This window comes from Eleutherodactylus coqui, chromosome 4 (genome assembly GCF_035609145.1).
Source record: "Eleutherodactylus coqui strain aEleCoq1 chromosome 4, aEleCoq1.hap1, whole genome shotgun sequence".
In the NCBI taxonomy this organism is placed as follows: Eukaryota; Metazoa; Chordata; class Amphibia; order Anura; family Eleutherodactylidae; genus Eleutherodactylus; species Eleutherodactylus coqui.
Genome location: NC_089840.1, coordinates 68,121,245 through 68,144,155, shown reverse-complemented (window position 1 = coordinate 68,144,155; position 22,911 = coordinate 68,121,245). Strand labels below are relative to the sequence as shown.

Genomic DNA, 22,911 nt, shown 5'->3' with positions numbered 1-22,911 from the left:
AGGTGATTGTATGTGTATGTGTATATATATATATATATATTTTTTTTATTTTTTTTTACACAAACTTGGGATTATTTTCCGGGAAAGGCTTATATTTCAAGCCCTTCCCCGAAATTCACTGCAGGGATTGCCAGCTGCACATTGAAGGCAATGGGCATGGACCTGCATTCACGCGTGTTTGTGCACTTACGTGGGTGCGCAGTTTTGTGCACACCTATGTACGCACACACACATAGTCGTGTGCGTACATAGTTGATGTGTAAACAAAATGTGCGCTATATTGCCAAAATGTATTAAGCTTAAAAAATAATAATCCTCTGTAAACTACTGTGATTCTACATAGAATTTACGAAATGAGAATTTCACAAAGGAAATGTGAACTGTGACCAAAGAGCTGTTCCTCAGAAATGTGCTGTTCCTCTAGAATTATTTGTAATGGAACATTATGAAGGATATCAATTTGACAGACCTCATGCATAAAGGTTGCAGAAAGGTTGTCTTTCTCTTTTTTAAGATAGACCAGGAAATCTTAAAAGTCTAATTGAAATCTCAAGGTTGTCACCAGAGATGTGAGAATTATCCAGTTTATCCTCGGCGGATCAGTCTGATTCGTGTGTCAGTGGGATTTCCGTGGTGCACATTTGATCACAGCACTTCTGAACATGAAAGTCAGATTACCTGGTGCAGATGACTATGAATAATGATAAACTTAATATAAGCAGGGTAAACAGTCACATTGGTTTAAAAAAAATTCTTCCAAGGACTTTCTCCAATTCCATTTGTGAGAAAAAAAATAATTAATATGTCTCAGTCAACAGTTCAGTCCAGGATCTTAGATATTATTTTACCATGTGATCAGTGGTAAATATATCTTAAAACTTTATGCTGATGGGAAATATACTGTTCTTAATTCTGCTTCTTTATCACATATGTACAGATGGGACAAATTTTACCTTAATTGCGATAGCACAGTGCAGAAAGTTATTTTATTTTACCCCATTAAAAAGCTATTGTTTTCTTATCTGAACACAGCAAAACCTATGGGAAAGTAATGCAAGATGTAAATAAGAAGTGATGAGGGATGAGTGAGAAAATTGGTTTTAATTGGGAACGGCCTGATTTTATCAAAATCATTGTGAATCCGAACAGATGATTTCGACTTCCAATAAAGGTCCATTGAGACGTGATGAATGTCTGGTAAATGATGCCCGACGCTTGTCCCTGCACATACTTGCTCTCATGCTGCTGCACGGGAGCTAGTATCGCTAGCGCACAGCGGGGCGGCTGGAGATTTCACTCTTTGATTTCCCCCACCCCTCTCCATTGACTTAACATAGCGGCCGTTCAATACTGAACGGCTGCTATTTACACTGAACGATCATCGTTCAGCTCATCGCCCATCGTTTATGCTACTCACCCTTCTCCAGCTTGGCTGTGGGCACTACTAAAATAGTACTGTAGTGTAATGTAAGTGGCCATGTTTACCCAGATAATACAGTAATAACTTGGGGCAGATAACACAGTGATGTCACCTGCAGTTCTAAGTAACACCACAGATAACACAGTGATAATGCTGAGGACAGATAATGATGCCACCTGCAGGCCTATGTAGCAGCACAGAGAACACAGTGATAACGTTGAGGACAGATGATGTACTGTAGTACAGCAGATGTCACTTGCAGTCTTATGTAACAGCACAGAGAACACAGTGATAACACTGAGGACAGATTATGTAGTAGGTGTGACCTGCAGTCCTATGTAACACCACAGATAACAAACAGTAACATGTTCAATAACACGTTAAATGTTTATTTAATCTTTACAGTAGTCTTTTTTTTATTCATTTATTATTGTTATTGTTTTTGGTATTAAAAACCATATGTATACTCTATTAATTGTGGTTTAGTGTGTTTTTTGGAATGTCTAGAACAAATTCCTATGGAATTAATTGCCTCGAGTTTCATTGATTTCAAGATTGGCCGGTTGCTTTTGGACAAATTACCAATGAAACTAGAGGTTTGACTGTACCAACATTACCACTGCAACAAATAAATATTGTATGTCCCTTCAATAAGCAGTTGTGTATAATCCGAGCCAAGAACATCATCTTACTCCTCAGATGCGAAATCCTTTTGCATCTATTTTGCGTAGGCATTACACTACTAGAGTAACTGTCCTAGTTCATTCTGTTAGTGAAAGAGTTGAGCTACTCTGTAATAGTTATAAGGCATTGTACTGCATTGCTTTTCACTTCCAGCATCTCCCTAGAAACTGTAAGTACAAATATAGTCTTTGTCTTGGCCAACAAAGGCATCATGGATCAAAATGTTATTAAACTAATTTTTCAAAATCACTGGAAGGCAGGACAGTGGTCACAGACCTTCTGTTGTGGATTCCGCGACGCATTTGTACCTTGTTAAAATCAAATTAAGCAATGTTTTCTTTCTGCTTGCTCTGTATAAGCTGAAAGTCTCTAATGCCTACTTCAAGGAAAAGAAGTTATCAATGTGAAACTAGGTGATTTGAAACATTGTTATGTTTCTCTTGTGGGATTCTTAGTAATTGAGCTTGCAGTCTTTTTATCTATTGTACTTTTATTAGACAATTAGGAGTATAAATTACGGACGCTTAATGAATATATACTGCTTGCCATTAAAGTTCTGAAACTGCATTTCTGAACTGTTGTGTTTGACAGACATTATAATGATTATAGTGAACTGTATCACCAGGCTGCTTCTCAGACACTTTTTATTGTTGAGTTGTGCTGATACTCTGGTAGATTTCTTTTTATTATTCAAACGTATGGAGTTGTACACTTTTAAGACTGGAAATACAGTAAAGTAAAACTGCACTTTACTACCGCATACAGTGCTTAAAATGTGGTCTTTAGGAACTGTGGCTTTTGGGTTTGACTTTTTCTTTAAATATGCCCCATTTGTAGAAACAGATATACACATAAACAGTTATTTACTAGAGATGAGCAAATATACTCGTTTCGAGTAATTACTCGATCGAGCACCGCGATTTTCGAGTACTTCCGGGGTGAAAAGAAAAAGATTCGGGGGGCGGGGGGAGGCGTGGCGGAGCGGGGGGTAGCAGCAGGGAACAGGGCGGAGCCCTCTCTCTCTCCCTCACCCCCCCCCCCCCGCTGCAAACCCCCACTCACCCACGGCACCCCCCGAATCTTTTCACCTGAGTACAGAAGTACTCAAAAATCGTGGCGCTCGGGTGAAAAAGGGGCGTGGCCGAGTAGGTTCACTCATCTCTATTATTTACATAGAGAGAAATTATAGATCAAGAGAACTTAAATGTTTCTTTTTCCAAAAATAAATTATAGGAGAATGCTAATTAGTTAACCAATAGAGGAAAAAGACACAGAACACATCTCTAGTGCATTTCGTTATTTCAGAAGACACATTAACTCTCCTATAGATTAACCAGGGTTCTGTTCGTTCTATAGGAAAAGGACATTACTCCTGTAGTTCTGGTTCTATAAAGGCTACTGACAAGATTCTTGGCTTTAAAATGAGACCAAAAGCTTGTCCATGGCACCAATAGAACCAATGCTACAACCTTATGAAATGGGGTTGGGAATACTGAATTTATAGCTGTTATATCACTGTGAACAGATCAGGGGGCAGAGGAACAGGCCTCAGAGAACCATCTGTGATTTTCCTGTCTGTTCCCAGGAGATGGTAACATGAATTTTGTTCATGTTTTTACCCCCCTCCACATCAATCAAGGAACATGTTTACTCTCTGATTGCCACATACGGCAGTATTTTGCCAGAAAAGGCATGAGAAGATGAGCACATGCCTGCTGATATGCAGATTGAAACTACATTTTGCATAATTTCCTGCTCTATAATTTTTTCCTGTGTGCTTTCCCACTAAGCTCTGCCCTGCTGTTGGTCAGCAATCCAGTCTCAAGAGCTGAAGAGAAAAAAAGCTGTTTCTGCTTGTTTCTAATCATAGAATAGAATCATAGAATGTTAGAGTTGGAAGGGACCTCCAGGGTCATTGAGTCCAACCCCCTGCTCAGTGCAGGATTCACTAAATCATCCTAGACAGATATCTGTCCAGCCATTGTTTGAACACTTCCATTGAAGGACAACTCACCACTTCCTGTGGTAACCTGTTCCATTCATTGATCACCCACACTGTCAGAAAGTTTTTTCTAACATCTAATTTGTGTCTCCTCCCTTTCAGTTTCATCCCATTGCTTCTGGTCTTTCCTTGTGCAAATGAGAATAGGGATGATCCCTCTGCACTACGACAGCCCTTCAGATATTTGTAGACAGCTATTAAGTCACTTCTCAGCCTTTTTTGCAAGCTAAACATTCCCAGATCCTTTAACCGCTCCTCAGACCGCTCACCATCTTGGTAACTCTTCTCTGAACTTGCTTCAGTTTGTCTATGTATTTTTTAACGTGGCGTGCCCAGAACTGGACACAGTATTCCAGATGAGGTCTGACTAAGAAAGAGTAGAGGGGGATAATTACCTTGCATGATCTAGACTCTATGCTTCTCTTAACACATCCCAGAATTGTGTTTGCCTTTTTGGCTGCTGCATCATATTGTTGGCTCATGTTCAGTCTATGATCTCTTAGTATACCCAAGTCCTTTTCACATGTGCTGCTTCTTAACCCAATTCCCCTATTCTGTATTTGCTTTTCTTCATTTTTCTTGCCCAGATATAGGACCTTGCATTTCTCCTTGTTAAATACCATTCTGTTAGTCACTGCCCACTGTTTAAGCTTTTTTAGATCTTTTTGAATACTCTTTCTCTCTTCTCTAGCGTTAGCTATCCCTCCTAGCTTTGTGTTGTCGGCAAATTAATGAGCAAGCCCGAGCTGTAGCGCTGGAGTGACCACAGGTCATATCCAGGACAACATGTGAATAAACACTTCTGAAGTGTCAGACACAGTGAATGCCTATAAAACCCCTAAACAATGGTGCAATAGCAGTTTTTTCATTGCCTCCTAGGATGAAATGTAATGAAACTCATTTAATACCAGAAATTGGTTCCTATAAAAACTAGAACTCCTCTTGCAAAATACAAGATCTGAATCAGACACATTGATGAAAAAAAAGGTTATCATAGAATTGTAGAGTTGGAAGGGATTTCCAGGGTCATCTGCTTCAATCCCCTGCTCAATGCAGGATTCATTAAATCATCCCAGATAGATGTTTGTCCAGACTTTGTTTGAAGACTTCCATTGAAGAATAACTCATCATCTCCCATGGCAACTTGTTCCCCTCATTGATCACCCTCACTGCCAGAAAGTTTTTTTTATAATATCTAATCTGTCACCTCCCTTAGCTTCTAGTCTTTCCTTGTGCAGATGAGAACAGGGCTGATCCATTTCCTCATAGGGCATGGTTTGTCGACATTCTTGGCAAGTCTTCTCTGAACTTGCTTCAGTTTATCTATGTCTGTTTTTAAATTATATAAATTAAATAGACACAGTATGTCAGATGAGGTCTGACCAAGGAAGATCTAGACTCTATGCTTCTCCTAATACATCCCAAAATTGTGTTTGCCTTTTTGCTACCGCATCACACTGTTGGCTCATGTTCAGTCTATGATCTATTAGTATACCCGTCTTTTTCACATGTGCTGCTGTTTCTGAATCCTCCCATTCTGTATGTGCTTTTGTATTCTTCTTTCCCAGATGTAGTACTTCATATTCCTCCTTGTGAAATATAATTTGTTAGTTGCCACACACTGTTGAAGCATGTCCAGATCTTTGTGAAACCTCTCTCTCTTATGTAGTATTAGCCATCTCTCCTAGCTTTGTGTCGTCGACAAGCTTGATCAGTTCCCCCTCAATTCCCTCCCAGTGCTCATTTATAAAAATGTTGAACAACACTGGGCCAACGACAGAGCCTTGTGGTACCCCCCTTGAGACATTCTCCCATTTGGATGTGTAGCCATTTATGATCACTCTTTGAGAACAATCACTCAGGCAGTTGTAAATGCATGTAACAGTTGCCTTGTCAATCCCATATTTGGTCATTTTTACAATAAGGATGGTATGAGATACTATGTGAAATGCTTTACTGAAGTCCAGATATAGCTATATCTACTGCATTTCATTAATCAACCATATTGGTGATTCTGTCACAGTAAGAAATTAAATTTGTCTGGCATGACTTGTTTGTTACAAACCCATGCTGGCTCTGGTTAATTACTACATTCATCCAAGTACTTGCATATATGCTGTTTAATAATTTGTTCAAATATCTTTGCCAGTATAGAAGTCAGGCTCACAATCCTGTAGTTTCCTCGATCCACCTTCTTCCCTTTTTGGAAAATAGACAACATTTGCTCTTTTACAAACGAAACTAGACTGCACACCCCTCTAATTCGAACTTCTCACTCCCGCCTCCAAGACTTCTCCAGAGCAGCACCGGTCCTCTGGAACGCACTACCAAAGGCTACCCGAGCAATCCAGGACTCGCAGAACTTCAGGCGTGCTCTAAAAACGCACCTCTTCAGGGAGGCATACCGCATTCCCTAAACAAACCCTTCTGTACTCTGCCTGATAACATGTTTCCTGACCTACTGACTGCAATCCCTGCTAGCCATCATAAACCGCTCCTGTAGTCATATTGATCCTGCCGTCGCATAGCTAAATGTCTGACTGTTGTCTGTATATAGCATCCCTCACTCTCCAGCACGCGATACTGTGCACACCTCCAGCCCCTTTACCTTCTGTATCACCCCATTACTTGTAGTATGTAAGCTCGTTGGAGCAGGACCCTCACCCCTATTGTTTCCATCAGCTGATTACGATTGTAACCGTGGTTCTGTAATTTTTTGTACTTTTGTCTTTCTGTATTTCCCCTGTCTACGTAAGCGCTGCGGAATATGTTGGCGCTATACAAATAGAGATTATTATTATTATTATTATCTTCTGAGACTTCTCCTGGTCTCCAGGAATATTCATTTAAGTTAGCTAAATGTTCTTTCACTATCTCTCTGTTTATAGATAGCCAGCATTTTTTATTTCCCCAATAGCACAGGGAAGATCAGTTGATATTAGAGATGAGCGAGCATACTCATCCGAGCTTGATGCTCGTTCGAGTATTAGGGTGCTCAAGATGCTCGTTACTCGAGGCAAGCACCACGCGGTGCTCATCTCGATTAAATGAGAACTGACCATTGAATTCAATGGAGCCGACAATACAGCCGGCTCCATTGAAAGCAATGGGCTACCGGCGAGCGCGGGATGAATTTTCGGGAAGGGCTTAAAAATATAAGCCCTTACCTGAAAATTATCCTAAAATGTGTAAAAAGTAAAAAAAAAAAATACTCTCCTTGTCCCGGCAGAACGATGTTAGCCCATTGAATTCAATGGAGCCGGCAATACAGCCGGCTCCATTGAAAGCAATGGGCTGCCGGCGATCGCACAATGAATTTTCGGGAAGGGCTTAAATATATAAGACCTTTCCTGCAATTCATCCAGAAATGTGTAAAAATAAAAAATATATATATACTCACCTTGTCCCGGCAGACGGAGTTCAGCTGCGGCCAGCTGGCAGTTCTCCCGAACTGCTCTCTGTAGTATTCAGCAGCCGGGGATTTAAAATCCCCGCCAGCTGAATGAGCTGCCTCTGATTGGTCACAGCCTGACCAGTCAGAGGCAGATCTCACTCACACCCATTCATGAATTCATGAATGGGTGAGTGAATGCTGCCTCTGATTGGCTCAGCGCAGCTCTCAGCTGAATGACAGCAGTTCAGCACTACAGTGCAGGGGACAGCAGGAGAAGACTCGGCTGTGCCCCGGCAGCTGAAGGGAGGTGAGTATCTATTTTTTTTGTTTTTTAAATCACTTTTAATTCATTTCCAGGTAAGGGCTTATATGTAAAGCCCTTCCCTGAAAAAGAATTCAGGTGTGCCAGCAGACCATTGTCTTCAATGGAGTCGCCGGCAGCAGCAGCGGCTCCATTGAAGAGAATGCCTGCATTTTTATTCTTTTTTACACTAAAATTTTTCTTTTTCAGGTAAGGGCTTATATTTTTAAGCCCTTCCCGAAAATTCATCCCGCGTTCGCCGGCAGCCCATTGCTTTCAATGGAGCCGGCTGTATTGCCGGCTCCATTGAATTCAATGGGCTAACATCGTTCTTCTCTGCCACAGCTGTTACAGTTGTGGCAGAGGAGAACGATCGTTATGCTGACAGTGGGTGGGGGGGGGGGTCTTACTCTTGCCACTATTGTGGCTTAATAGTGAGACCTCGGAGCCCGAAATGCAGCCCTGCATGTTGCTCCTCGCCTGCCCTATCCATTTCTGTGTTTTTTACATGACTTTGGTGATTTGCTAAGATTTTCACAAATGAAAACCTTAGCAGAGCACCAGTCATATACAAAAATGCTCGAGTCGCCCATTGACTTCAATGGGGTTCGTTACTCGAAACGAACTCTCGAGCATCACTGAAAGTTCGACTCGAGTAACGAGCACTCGAGCATTTTGGTGCTCGCTCATCTCTAGTTGATATTCCATCTACTTTCTGAGAGAAAACAGATAAGAATTAGGAATTTAAAAGTTTGGCTTTCGCAACATCATTTTAAACCAATTCACCATTTTCATCCTGTAAACATCCAATAGCATCTTTGACGTATCTTTTGCTTTTGACATTTCCCCCAAATCTCTTTTATTGCTTTTGGCCTCTCTTGCAAGCCTCAATTCATTTTTAGCTTTAACTTTTCTGACACTTGCCCTTCAGTTTCTGCGGACTGCATTCCATTCTTCTTTAGCTATGTCCCTACCCCCCACTTTCCATTTGATAAACACATTTTTCTTCCTTTTTCGCATGTATTTAAGTTATGTGTTCATCCATCCTGGTCTCTTTAAATGCTACCCGTTCTTCCCTCTTTTAGGGATTGTTAACGATTGTGCTTTGAGAATGTCATTTCTCAATATTTCCTAACCTTCTTAAGAACATTCAGCCATTGGGTCCTCCCTACCTCTTTCTGAGTTCATTAAAATCTACCTCTCTGTAAGCCAACCATGACTTTTGAGTCTTTTCAGGTCGTCTTCCCCTCGTTATCCAAAATTCAATGATAGCATGATTGCTGCCTCATATGGAACACAAAAGAGGAAATGATGTACTTGTTTTAGGGCTAATATTTAGTTATGTCACTAAAAGGGTTAAAAGTGGATTTATGGCGATAAATTCAAAATATACAATAAAAAAAGTGATATTTTCAGGGCTTTTTTTTCAATTTTAATATGTATTGTTAGAGAGCTAATGTCCTGATAAATTCATTTCCCAACTGGAAAGCATGACTTCTGCATTGGCAAAGCAAGTAATAGAATTGAGCGGTTAATTGAGAAGCTTATTTTCACAATAAAAAAGGCTGCGTTCATCCAGAAAGCACTTTTTAGGATCAGGGGTGCTGCATGGAACCATGGGGTCCCATAGTAGAACTTAAATAGGGCCCAACTCTAATGAACATTATCAGGAAGGGAATGTTTATTGTGTCTTCAGTCAGTCTTCTGCATTTCTTTCCTTTTTCACTTGATCTGCACTGAATTCTATAATAATTGTTAACTTTTTATGAAGATAGGCTCTCTTGTCTGCTGGACCCCAAAGCAATTGCTGCGCCATCTGTCCTGGTAGTTATGCCCATGATCTATATATATATATATAAAAATGAATGTATGTCTGTCTGTGTGTCTGTCTGTCTGTCTGTTTGTCCTTTATGTGCTACTACACCATTCAATTGCTCCAACATTTCAAAACCTACCTGAAGGTCATCAAAATTGATCTTATTGAATAGAAAATAGTAAGCACCAGTGTATCATTATGTTTTCTAGGTTAATGACTTTAGTACATACATAGTATTTTATCTACTAAACTGATGACACCGTCTAGTTATAATTTTGTCAATTTTTTAATGCATTCAAAGAAAGTAATTTTCTTTCTTTTTATAAGCTGGTTCCTAGATTACTGCTTACTAGACTGGCAAATTAGCTCTAATAACACTTATACTACTGCATTAGCTACAGCGCAACTATCTTTACTATGAATGTATATCATAAAATCATCATTAAACTTCAGAGTCGCATAAGCTCCTGAGTGATGAATATGTAGCACATACCATCTTCGGCAGATAATTATAGGCCTTTTTTAGGTCAGCCCAAAGCACACATTTGAGGCTAAACTTTGCCCCATGCCATTGCTTCCTTCACTTATGTGCTAAGATGAGACCTCTCAGCATGATACCCACTGTATATTGGGAAGATTCTAATCTCTTTGCTTCAATTATGTAAGTTAATATATGAATAAGTTGGCTTGGAATGATAAGTGACTTCATAAGTTCAGGTGGAAATGAGCCCATAAAGATATATAAAAAATTTTTTTTCTTATTCTTGTCAGATTGTATCTGAAGGATAATTGAAGTAAAATATCTAATTTTGTTCAAGTCGGAAACGGGTCTGAACTTGCTTTACATTTTAGTCTCCAAAGAATCATTTACACACCTCTACTTTCTGTGAAGTTTAAAGAAGGGAAGGTCACGAGATTAGAAAAGGATGCCATGGAGAGATAGGGGAAGACGTTTCGGCATATTAATGCTCAGCAAACAATACTCTGCCTATTAACAGCTCTGTATGAGTGTTTGGGAAATGTGCAAGTCACGGAGATCCATCATCTCACTCTGCAGGTTCTCTCACCAATTCTTTGCACAAATTTGTATAGTCTTAGAAGGATATTCGCAATATTCTGCATCTTCGTAGTCCATAATTTGTTTTACCTCTTGCTGGTATCATAAATAAAACATATGCATGCAAAGAGCTCATCTTATCGTCCAATGTGGTTTAATATAAACATTATATTGTATATTACTATCAATATAAACAGTTTCAATTCATCCAAACCTTCTATGATGTAGACATAGTAAAACTCTGCCTGGCTAGCTGTTAAATAGGTTTAATTTTAAGCTGACATTTTCTTGTCTAACCATGTACAATTGTTCTGTCTCCTCATAGGAATACCCGTTAGCAATTATCCAATGGCCGGAATGCTTCTGTGGTTACCCTACAGTTCAGTTTAACCTTTATGAATGCCTGGATGACTCTCTTTGTTCTGGGTCCCTGAATGACAGTAGTGGATCAGAAGTCCTAAGGGATGAGAATTACTACTCAGTCTACCAAACTCCCATGCAAGGTAAGGATACTAAATTGGACATGTTTAGTCTTTCTGGACCAGTGCATTGTAGCAGAAGCAAACATGGTAATTATATAGGGTGACTTATTTTATGAAATGGGCCTTGATGTGCTTGGGCTTTTTAATATTTAGAGATTCTGACCAAAAGGTTAATGCAAACATTAAGTTAATCATAAAACTTCAACTTTGCCATAAAATCTGGTAATAAAAATGACCCAGCCGAAGGATAGTAATTGAACATTTGATTTATTTTCACTAGTCTCTGGTAACTAAATTTAGTATCTCCTTCTGACCTTGCATAGGAAAATCTGATGCTCCAATGGCCTCATTAAGAATAAAAATGTGTTCAGTGACAGCTAGAATGGGTGTCCATTTTTATATATTATTACAAAAACAAAGTCTTTGAAGCATTTCAGTAATATAATGCTTTTTATGGTAACAAATAATCTATAGGCGTACAGTAGCATATTAATTGAATGTTCTTTGTACCACAAATGTTCATTTAGACTGATGTCCATTCATACACAATTTGTGTAACATGGCTTCTATAGTAAATTGTAGGCCATACTGCAAAAATACAGATGCGTCCTCTCTAGGTTTGGCCCTTGATTCTATATATACATAGATGTGTGCTGCAAGATGATGTCATGTACACTTTGACTTGTCCGTACGTCCGTAGACTACTACTGCACTACTCAGACCTGACTGACCAACGAAGTGGAGGACCTACTCTAAAAATTGCAACCCCCGTTGGTTGATGAGAAGCCCAAGAGCAACAGGCTACTCTGAGCCACATATAACTAATGGACTAATCATGTAAAATTAAGCACACAAACCCTGAGTGTGGAACCACTGAGTAAAATAAAATAACTCTTGTTATTTGTGTAGCACCAACCTATTCCCCAGCACTTTTAGGTAATTTATTTATTACCTTCACCAATCTGGGTTCTCGTTTTACCAACCTCGGAAGGAAGGCTGAGTCAACCTTGAGCTGGCTACCTAAACCATTCAGGGATTGAACTTGCAACCTTCAGGTCATGAGCGAGAGCTTAGGACTGCATTTCTGCTGCCTTAGCACTCTGTGCCACATGGGGCTCTGAAGCACAGAACTACTGAGGACTGACACAGAACCTCTGAGCACTTGACTAGAATACAAAAAGTATAACCGGTATCCTTTGCAAAAAAGTAGCCAGTTTAAATACCTTCACATGAACTGATAGGATGACTGGGCAAATAAATGGGCAGCCCAGTCAGCCTATCAATGTTGGAATCAAAGGGAGATGTTAGTCCCTCAGTGTCAACTGCTAAATAGCAATGTGTATGTGCTGGCCGATGTATCAGATGGTCCGAGGCTGACGTTGTGACATCACCCCAGACTAGAGCCATGAATCAGGAGGTCACGGTGCTGTCAGCATCATGACAAATGACCAGCTTTTCAAAAAATGATTTTACATTGCTGTCAAGGGTTCTGCTAGTATATTGGGATATTAAGTTGAATTGGTTTAATGAGAAATTGGAGTCCCTAACCGAATTAGAACTAGGGTAAGGTTGGACACAAATGGCTCATGCAAGCACAATGCAATTATTCACTAGCTTTTCATGAAGGTTTGTATGATGCTTGCTGTACATACACTATATTTCTCAAACTAGTTTAGGAAATTCAAGTTTAGAGCTATTTATATTGGATTCGTCTGAGTCTGCTCATTATTCATGTAAATTTTAGGTTCTCAGCCTATGATGCTTGTATAGTCCTTGGATGGTTACATGCCTTGTTTCTATGGGGTACTCATACTTTCCTCTTGCTGTGTTTTGTATTTATTGAGCTCCGTGCTGTTCTCTGTCCCCGTCACTTCCCCTCCAGTCTGCACATGAATTCTCCTCTCTTAAGATGAGTTTCCACAGCCTGCACTGACAGCAGCTATTTTATGCCATTCCTATGTAACTCTTTTTAATAAAACATACTTAGCCTAGCATCAAACTCAGGTAGAAGTTAGTTTTGAATTAGAACAATGAAAAACATAGATACTGAGTTGACGCTAGTGACATTACCCATCAATTTTTTAACTACCTGTCAACATAGCCCTTGTTATTATCAAATACTAGGATACCGCTTTTTAGGAATTTGGTAATATACAGGGTTAGTGAAATAAAACTTTCCCAACTTAGAGGCCTCTGGAGGGCATTCTGCTGTTCCACATGAGGGTGACTACCCACTAGCGTTTGCGAATTTTCTGCAGTTTTTTCCAGGTGTCTATGGGGCTTTCTAATGTTAAAAATGCATTGCAGCAAAATCGCAATTTACCGCGAAATCGCGATTTTAACATTAGCAAGTCCCATAGACCCCTGGAAAAAAAAAAACGCTGCGAATTTCGCAGTGAAAAAGAACTGCAGTGGGTAGTCACCCCGAGACAGAAATTTGGATAGTTGTAACTTCAGATGATGCGCTCACCATTTCTGGAAAAAAAAATAGTAACATGATCAGCAACAGTTAGCGCTGTAGCTATGCCAATCACACTACAAATATTTAATACGACCCCCTTGGTTTTCAACAATGCTCTCCAAACTATTTTTTTCACTACTGAACACAGTAAGGGCTCAGTCACACAAGCGTTTTGTTTTGCGCAATTTTTTTGGTATTTGCAATTCACATCTATTAGAACCAATGCTTGCCGGCAGCCCATTATTTTCAATGGGGCCTGCACTTCTGCAACCCACATGAAAATAATGGGCTGCCGGCAACCCCTGCAGTTATTTTCAGGGATGGGCTTTAAATATAAGGCCATCCCTGAAAATCATCCCTAGAATGTGTAAAAAAATAAAAAATATATATGCTCACCTCTCTGTCGCTGTTGGGGCTCAGGCGAGTCTAGCCGCTTGGTCCTTCTGAACTGCTCTGAAGTTCTTTCAGCAGGCAGGGATTTCAAATCCCTGACTGCTGAAAGGGCTGTGTCTGATTGGCTGGGTGCAGGGACCAATCACAGACAGTGCTTAGCCATTAATTGAATGACAGCTCAGTGCTGCCTGTGATTGGTCCCTACACTCAGCCAATCAGGGCAGCTCTCAGCCATTCATTGAATTCAATGAATGGCTGAATTCAATGAATGGCTGATCAGACACAGCCCTTTCATTTAAAATTGTCTGCCGCCATCTTCTGCACACAATAACTTTTTTATTTTTCCATCCACATAGTTGTGCAAGGGCTCATTTCTTGTGGGACGTCCTGTAGTTTGCGTTAGTACCATTTTGGAATACATACGACTTTTTAATCACTATTTTATTGCATTTTTTTCTGGGAGACAGAATGACCAAAAAAGTGCATTTCTGGCATTCTTAATTTTTTTTATCAGACAGTGTTCACCGAGTAGGGTAAATAATACATTACTTTGATAGATCTGACTTTTACGGATGCAGCGATACCAAATATGTATTTTATATTTTTGTTTAACAAATGACCTGTAAAAACACAGTTCAATAATTACAACTTACTGGTGGATGATCCGCAGTGTTTATGCCACTTGGAAATATTCCCTATATGTTACACATACCTACCCTTATAGTGTTCAGTCAGCACTGTGCGTAACAGTAATTGCAAAATTGTTGCATAATCACTTTTGTTATTCTTTTTAGTAAGCCAGGTTAATTGCGAGCTTACTGGATTAATTGTATAGGCAGATTTCAAAATAATACAATACAACAGCAATTGGATTACATTATTCCCCATAATTAGAGATGAGCGAACGTACTCGTTTCGAGTAATTACTCGATCGAGCACCGCGATTTTCGAGTACTTCAGTACTCGGGTGAAAAGATTCGGGGGGCGCCGGGGGGCGGGGGAGGCGTCGCAGCACGGGGGGTAGCAGCGGGGAACAGGGGGAGCCCTCTCTCTCTCCCTCTCCCCCCCACTCCCCGCTGCAACCCCCCACTCACCCACGGCGCCCCCCGAATCTTTTCGCCCGAGTACAGAAGTACTCGAAAACCGCGGTACTCGGGCGAAAAAGGGGCGTGGCCAAGTAGGTTCGCTCATCTCTACCCATAATTGCAAAATCTTACGCGGCAGAAAAAACGGATATCATATGTGAATGCAGCGCACTAAAGTTACTATAAGCCACCTATCTGATAATCGGTACAAAATCTGTATTACACAGTGAAATCAAAAAGGACAGAGATAAATACAAAATATAAATCAAAAGACCCAATGTCCAAACTTCAATCTTTGCATTGTTACATTAAATTGTGAATATTATAGAACGCCCCCAAGGCAGAAGGATCTAAAGAACCTAAAGTATTTTCACAGACGTATAAATCCCTTTACTATAAAACATAACTTTTACTCATTAGTTTTTAAAAATATATGGGCAAAAGACAGGCAAACATAAAATAAAGTGGAGATCTAACCCTGTCAGATGTATTTATATAGATGGATCAATCCCCTCAATAAGATCAAGCCAAACTCAATAACCCTGTGTCTCACTATAGGGGCTCTATTGGCTCATGCAGTGGCTTTATGGGCTCTAATAAGTCATCAAAGGATATATATTAGAGATGAGCGAACGTACTCGTCCGAGCTTGATGCTCGGGCTAATATTAGGGTGTTCGGGATGCTCGTTACTCTTAACGAGCACCACGCGTTGTTCGGGTTACTTTCACTTTCCTCTGTGAGACGTTAGCGCGCTTTTCTGGCCAATTGAAAGACAGGGAAGGCATTACAACTTCCCCCTGCAACGTTCAAGCCCTACACCACCCCCCTGCTGTGAGTGGCTGGGGAGATTAGGTGTCACCCGAGTATTGTAATCTGCCCCTCCCGCGGCTCGCTACGGATGCATTCTGACATTAGTTCAGGGAAAGTGGTATCGTGTTGGAGCTGCTATAGGGAGAGTGTTAGGTGTATTGTAGGCTTCAAGAACCCCAACGGTCCTTCTAAAGGCCATAAATCTTCTCTATATGCGCTCAATGGGGCCGGCAGCAGCAGCGCCGACCCCATTGAGAACATATAAAAGACAAATCCTTCTTTTCTGCCACAGCTGTAACAGCTGTGACAGAGGAGAACGATGTTTGCCCATTGAATTCAATGGAACCAGCAATACAGCAGGTTCCACTGAATGCAATGGGCTGCCGGCGATCGCAGGATGAATGGTCGGGAAGGGGTTAAATATATAACCCCTTCCCTGCAATTCATCCAGAAATGTGTTACACTAAAAATATATACCGGCGTATAAGGCGACGGGGCGTATAAGACGACCCCCCAACTGTCACCTTATACGCCGGCAATACAGTGGAGCAAAGAATAAAAAGCATTACTCACTTCTTCAGACGATCTGCGGCGCTCCTGCAGACTGTCACTCCTTCCTGGTGTTTGTAGGCTCTTGCTCCCTCCTGGTCCACGGCAGACTATAGCTTTCTCTACGAAAGGCTTTAAATCCACGCCTCCAGAAACACACGTGCCTTCAGCCAATCACAGCCAATGACAGTGATGTCATTGAATTGCTGTGATTGGCTGTGTTTCTGGAGGCGGGGATTTCAAGCCTTTCGTAGAGAAAGCTTTAGTCTGCCGTGAACCAGGAGCGAGCAAGAGCCTACAAACACCAGGAGGGAGTGACAGTCTGCAGGAGCTGCGCAGATCGTCTGAAGAAGTAAGTAATGCTTTTTATTCTTTGCTCCACTGTATTGCCGGCGTATAAGGTGACAGTTGGGGGGTCGTCTTATACGCCCCGTCGCCTTATACGCCGGTATATATTTTTAGTGTAACACATTTCTGGATGAATTGCAGGGAAGGGGTTATATATTTAAGCCCTTCCCGACCATTCATCCTGCGATCGCCGGCAGCCCATTGCATTCAGTGGAACCTGCTGTATTGCTGGCTCCATTGAATTCAATGGGCAAACATCGTTCTTCTCTGCTACAGCTGTTACAGCTGTGCCAGAGGAGAACGATCTTTACGCTGACAGTGCGGGGGGGGGGGGGCCCACTCTTGCCGCTATTGTGGCTTAATAGTGGGACCTGTGAACTTGAGATGCAGCCCACCATGTAGCCCCTCGCCTGCCCTATCCGTTGCTGTGTCGTTCCCATCACTTTCTTGAATTGCCCCGATTTTCACAAATGAAAACCTTAGCGAGCATCGGCGAAATACAAAAATGCTCGGGTCGCCCATTGACTTCAATGGGGTTCGTTACTCGAAACGAACCCTCGAGCATTGCGAAAATTTCGTGCCGAGTAACGAGCACCCGAGCATTTTGGTGTTCGCTCATCTCTAATATATATCAGTCTCTGATACCAATTAGAAGGGTAGCTATAGTGTAGTGGCTCTATTGCTTTAATCTCTAAAGCCCTCCAGAGTAACAACTCTAGTATAGGCGCTCTACTGGCTCGTGTAGTGGCTCTATTGGGTCAACGTGTTTCCTTTCTCACAAATTTCACCAGGAACCTCAATTGTAAGAGGGCACATCACAGAAAAATATAAAAGAATCAAAAATTAGGTAATCTGAAAAATAGACAAATTGTCTGTATCAGATATTAAATATAATTGGATATCACCCGTATAATAAGGAGTATATAAAGTCCTAGTTCCCTGTCTGCCTAACCAAAGTTCAATCCCCCCTCCCCCCCCGGTGATATCAGAAAATAGATAGATATAGTGTCAGAGAGAAAGTATGGTAAAGCTACTAGATTTGGTGGTGGGCCAGTAGCATATTGTGGTGTACCTAGATTTAAAGAAGATCAGGCATCATGCAAGATTTGACTTCACAATAGACTAGTTGATAAACAAAAAGCAAAAAAAAAAAGCAAACACAAAAATTAGGAATTGTATTCTGTACAATAAGAATAATTATAATATTAAAGGTAGGACTGAGATAAATACAAAATATGAATCAGAAAGCCCAGTGTCCAAACTACAATCTTGACATTGTTACATTAAATTGTGAATATTATAGATTACTGATGCCTAGGTTGTGTCTTTAGATTATTAGGATTTAGCCTAGAAACAGTAGGTTGTCGGTGCACTTAATGCCAGTATGACCTTGGAATAGTTTGGTATTGCAAATTATTGCGCTTACTCCATATTGAGCTTGCTCCACAGCATTTGGAAAACATCTTTGCTTTTGTCTTCACATCAAAAGTATTGATTTGTTAAATAATGGCTGGATGACACATTATCACCTCCATGTTTTGTGCAAATGAAATACTCATGCACTGACACAAGTCAGAGCCTCCTCAGTGAAGCTCCAGTATTTAATAATTCATGCATCCTTAGGCATAGCTGCTTGTTCTCTGAATTATCATATGAGTTCAGCTAAGTCTGAGCTGGATTTCTAGCCCTGCTGGGAAAAAGAATGAATTCGCTAATAAACAATCGGATTGGGTCACAGGTCTCTTGTTATTCTAACACGTTGATACACAAAAATGTGCTTCGTGTTTTGAAATGATCTGTTGATGAACCTAATGAAGCAGTCCATTCTCTGAATATAATTCCTTCCATAGACTATAAAATGCTGAAAAATATGTAACGTGGACAAATCACATGTAACCGGCGCGTGCTTGTCATTTCAGCTCAGCCTGAACACTTGTCTCAAACTAAAGGCTAACTAAATTAAAGTCATAATTGAAAGCAAATATTTAATTTGTTTTGCATTTGAGGATGAAGAAACTACATGTGCCCAAAAATGTCAATGAACAAATATTAAAGTCTGAAAACACAATACAAATGGAAATGCTCACTTATGGTTCGATCAATAGGGCGATTTATCATTATGACATTAAACAACTGGAGGATTTCTACCCAATTGTGTTTGTCTTTCCATGTATCTAACTCCAGTAAAAGCCTGCTGCATGCAATGCCCACAAAGTGCCATACAATTGTAATTTCTAATCTGCATGCAGGATTTTATCATTTCTGGGATTCTGACCATTTTTTGTGTCAATCATAGGTCAGTTTTATCTGAATACTGTAATGTCTGCCTATTAGAGATGAGCGAGTATACTCGCTAAGGCTAACTACTCGAGCGAGTAGTGTCTTAGCCGAGTATTTGCCCGCTCGTCTCTAAAGATTCGGGAGGGGCGGGGGAGAGCGGGGAGGAACGGAGGGGAGATCCCTCTCTCCCTCTTTCCCACCTGCTCACCGCCGCAACTCACCTGTTACCCGCGCTGACCCCCGAATCTTTAGAGATGAGCGGGCAGATACTCGACTAAGGCACTACTCACTCGAGTAGTTAGCCTTAGCGAGTATGCTCGCTCATCTCTACTGCCTATCTATCTACATTATCTTACAAAAGGTAATTGGACACCTGAACAAAAATCAAAAGTAGTATTTATTTATAAATGTTAAAACTTAATGGAGCCTCCCTTGACCTAATGACATTAGATATTCCACATGTCATACTTTCTATGGGTCGTACACTTCAGCGGGATTTTCTTCCATTCATGCTGCAAATGACTGGTGAGTTGTCTCAAAGAAGATACAATAGTCCATCTACAATGGTGCTAGGAGTGTGGTTATTGGACAGTTAGGCAAAGGAAGAACACTCTATGGAGTGATTAATCACAATACACCAAATCAGATGGATGTACCTGGATGTGGAGGATACTTAGGGAACACTTTTTGCCTCAGTGTTTTGTGCCAACAGTTAAGTATGGCGGAGGGTCTATTATGCTCTGAGAATGTTTTATGTGGCATAGTTTTGGGTCATTGGTTGTAGTGTCAACCACCATATACACAGAGGTATATCTTGACATTCTAGACAATAATATGCTGCCCAAAACATGGCTGTCATCTGCGAATAGTCAATAATACTTCCAACAAGACAATGCAACGTGCCAAAAATCTAAGACTGTTTTACATTGGTTTGAGGATATGAATGTTCCATGATTGGACTGGCCTCCACAGAGTCCCAACCTGAAACCTTTGGAATGTGTTTAGGATGCCACCTACCTATCCTTGTGGTGTCGGCTGTTACAATAGGGGTGAAAAAGTTTTGCAAGTCCTTCTGGGATCCTGTGCACTAGGCCACCAGTCAGATTGTAGCTGCATGATTGAGGGAGGCAAAGGCAGGGCAATAGGAGGGATTGTAAGGATACCTGAATGAAAGAAATGACCCCCCACGATATAAGGGGATGCTGTACTTGCCATAGACCTGCAAATGATTGTCATAGGTTGCAATTGTTTAATTAATTAAATTAATTATCATGTGACGTGGCTTAGGATGGTGGACGGATCGGTCAGCCATAGGCCTGAGTGGCCACCCAAACTATTGACCCACTACTACTCAGTTTGTTTATACGAAGAAGGATGTTTGCCTTAAAGGGGTTGCCTCTCACTTCTAGCTGTTTTGCTGCAGGAAGCAGATAGCTCCGTACATAGCGCAGTGCCTTCAGTAGGACTCAGCCTGTAGTAATAGCCAGGGCCACAGTGCAATATACCAAGCTGCCTGATTCCTGCAACATGACAAATGGAAGTGGGATAACCCATTTAAGAAATTGCTCCATACGTTAGACATTGAGTCTGCCACCCAAACTATTTGCTGGCTATCAAATATATAAGTTACATTCATATTGTAAGAACAGTAAAAGAAATACACAAGTCCGTCAAATTCAACATGTCATATTTCTATGGCTTCGCTCCAGGGAAAGGCAAGAAAGTAACAAGAAAGAGAAATGAATCATAAAGTTCTCTGGCATATTATTTCATCCATTCTGTAGTTCTCTTTCATTGTCAGTGTATTCATGATATCTTTCTAAAACCTGTCTAGTTCTATAAATGTAAAGCTGAAATGCTTTACACAATATACAAGTTATCATATCATTTAATGGATGGTGGATTTATTTATTCTAACAGAACTACAGACTTTGAAAGGAAACAACATTGTCTATGCATTTGGCTTTAATCCACATTTGCACATTACTATTTTTTTTGTTGCAGTGTTAATGGGGTGTCTACTTGAGATGGCTTCTTTTTATGAGTACACTTCCCTCTAGCTCAGACATGTGTCCACTACAATTCTCTATTGTCAAGGACAATAAATGTCCATTGAAATTAGAAGATACCCACAGGCTTTGAGTCTGATTTCTCTAGTGACAACATGTTATTATAGAAGTTCCCAGAGCAAGACACTACATCAGCTGCTTACAGGGTTGAACCTGTAATCGGAAAAGGAGCTGTCTACCTAGGTTGTCCATTTACTCTATCCTGCCAAAAGTATTTGGACACCCCTACATGGTCCGTTAGTTGTAGTTGCAATAACCATGAACACAGAGGTGTACCTTAACATCCTAGACAATAATGTGCCGATGACAGCATGGCAACACTATGGGAATAGTTAGCAATACTTCCAACAAGACAATCTTATCACAAATTCAGCACCGTTTTACGTTGATTTGAGGATATGGATGTTCAATGATTGCACTGGCTGGGACAACCTGGAATGTTGGGTTAGCAAATACAAACAGCATCCATCTTCTGTGAAAGAACTTGCCCTACTTTTGTAGACTGAATGGAGGGAAGTGTATCAGATGTTAGTAGAAAGTATGCCATGGAGAGTATCCAATGTCATTAGGGCAAAGGAAGTTCCACTAAGTATTGACATCTATATATATAAAGGTGAAAGTCTTCACTGACTGACTCACTCACTGACTAAATCGACACTAATTTTCTAATATCCCGGTGTCGTACAAACATGAAATTTGGCAGGAGCATTCTTTAGGTCCTAAATAGGAAAAGTAAAAAGGGTCACAACTCGATTATACAATGCTTTGTGCAAAAGTATCGGCACCCCTATGTAATGTACCTAATCTAATTCATTAACTTTCCGGTGCCATGCAAACATGAAATTTGGCATGACCATTATTCAAGTCCTAAATAGGAAAAGTAAAGGGGTCATGACTCATAACTTGATTATTCAATGCTAAGTGCAAAAGCATTGGCACCCCTATGTGATGTAACTTCTAGGTGTCGCACAAACATGAAATTTGGCACAACCATTCTTTAGGTCCTAAATAGGAAAAGTAAAGGGGTCACAGCTTGATTATTCAATGCTAAGTGCAAAAGTATTGGCACCCCTATGTAATATAACTTCCCGGTGTCGTACAAACTATCTCTCCCATGGCCCCTATAGGTGACTACCCTTTGGAGAACTTGGAAACAATATTTGAGTTATTAATAAAACCAGAAATACAGATTCTGTATTTAACTCTTTTATATAGCGCCAAAATATTCCACAGCGCTATACATATATTGTCATCACTCACATCAGTCCATGTCCCTACCGCAGCTCACTATTTAAATTTGCCTATCAATATTCCTTTGGCATTTTAGAGGAAAGTGTGCACAAGGAACCCATACAAACACGGAGAGAATATATAGACTCCATGCAGATGTTGCCTTTGGTTAAAGGGGTTGTCCAATTTTAAACTATAGATGGCCTATTCTTCGGATATGCCATCAACCCCCTATGATCAGCTGTTCTTTGGGCTGGTGTGCTCTGCCACTGAGCTGATTTCTGCAGGAAACATAGTTGTTTGTTTTCACTAGTGTAGCCAGGTTTGGTTTTACTGGCAAAGTTCACATTCACTTCCATGGGACCTTTAGCTGCAATACCATGCCTGGCCACTACAATGAGAATTGAGATGTCTGCTTCCTGCTGAATCCAGTTCAGTGAACAAGCCAATTTGCCTTGCAAACAGCTGATCAGTGGGAGGCTTGGGCAATAGAATGCCGATCTACTATTAATGGCTTGTCTTAGGGCTT

General features: G+C 40.6%; 1 protein-coding gene across 1 annotated transcript in view; it reads left to right on the top strand.

Moving 5' to 3' along the window:
• Window positions 1–22,911, top strand: part of WSCD1 (WSC domain containing 1) — a 253,925-nt gene that overhangs the window by 219,472 nt on the left and 11,542 nt on the right. The window contains exon 6 of the mRNA XM_066599620.1: window positions 11,000–11,177. Coding sequence (XP_066455717.1) covers window positions 11,000–11,177 — 178 coding nt within the window. The remainder of the gene's footprint in view (window positions 1–10,999; window positions 11,178–22,911) is intronic.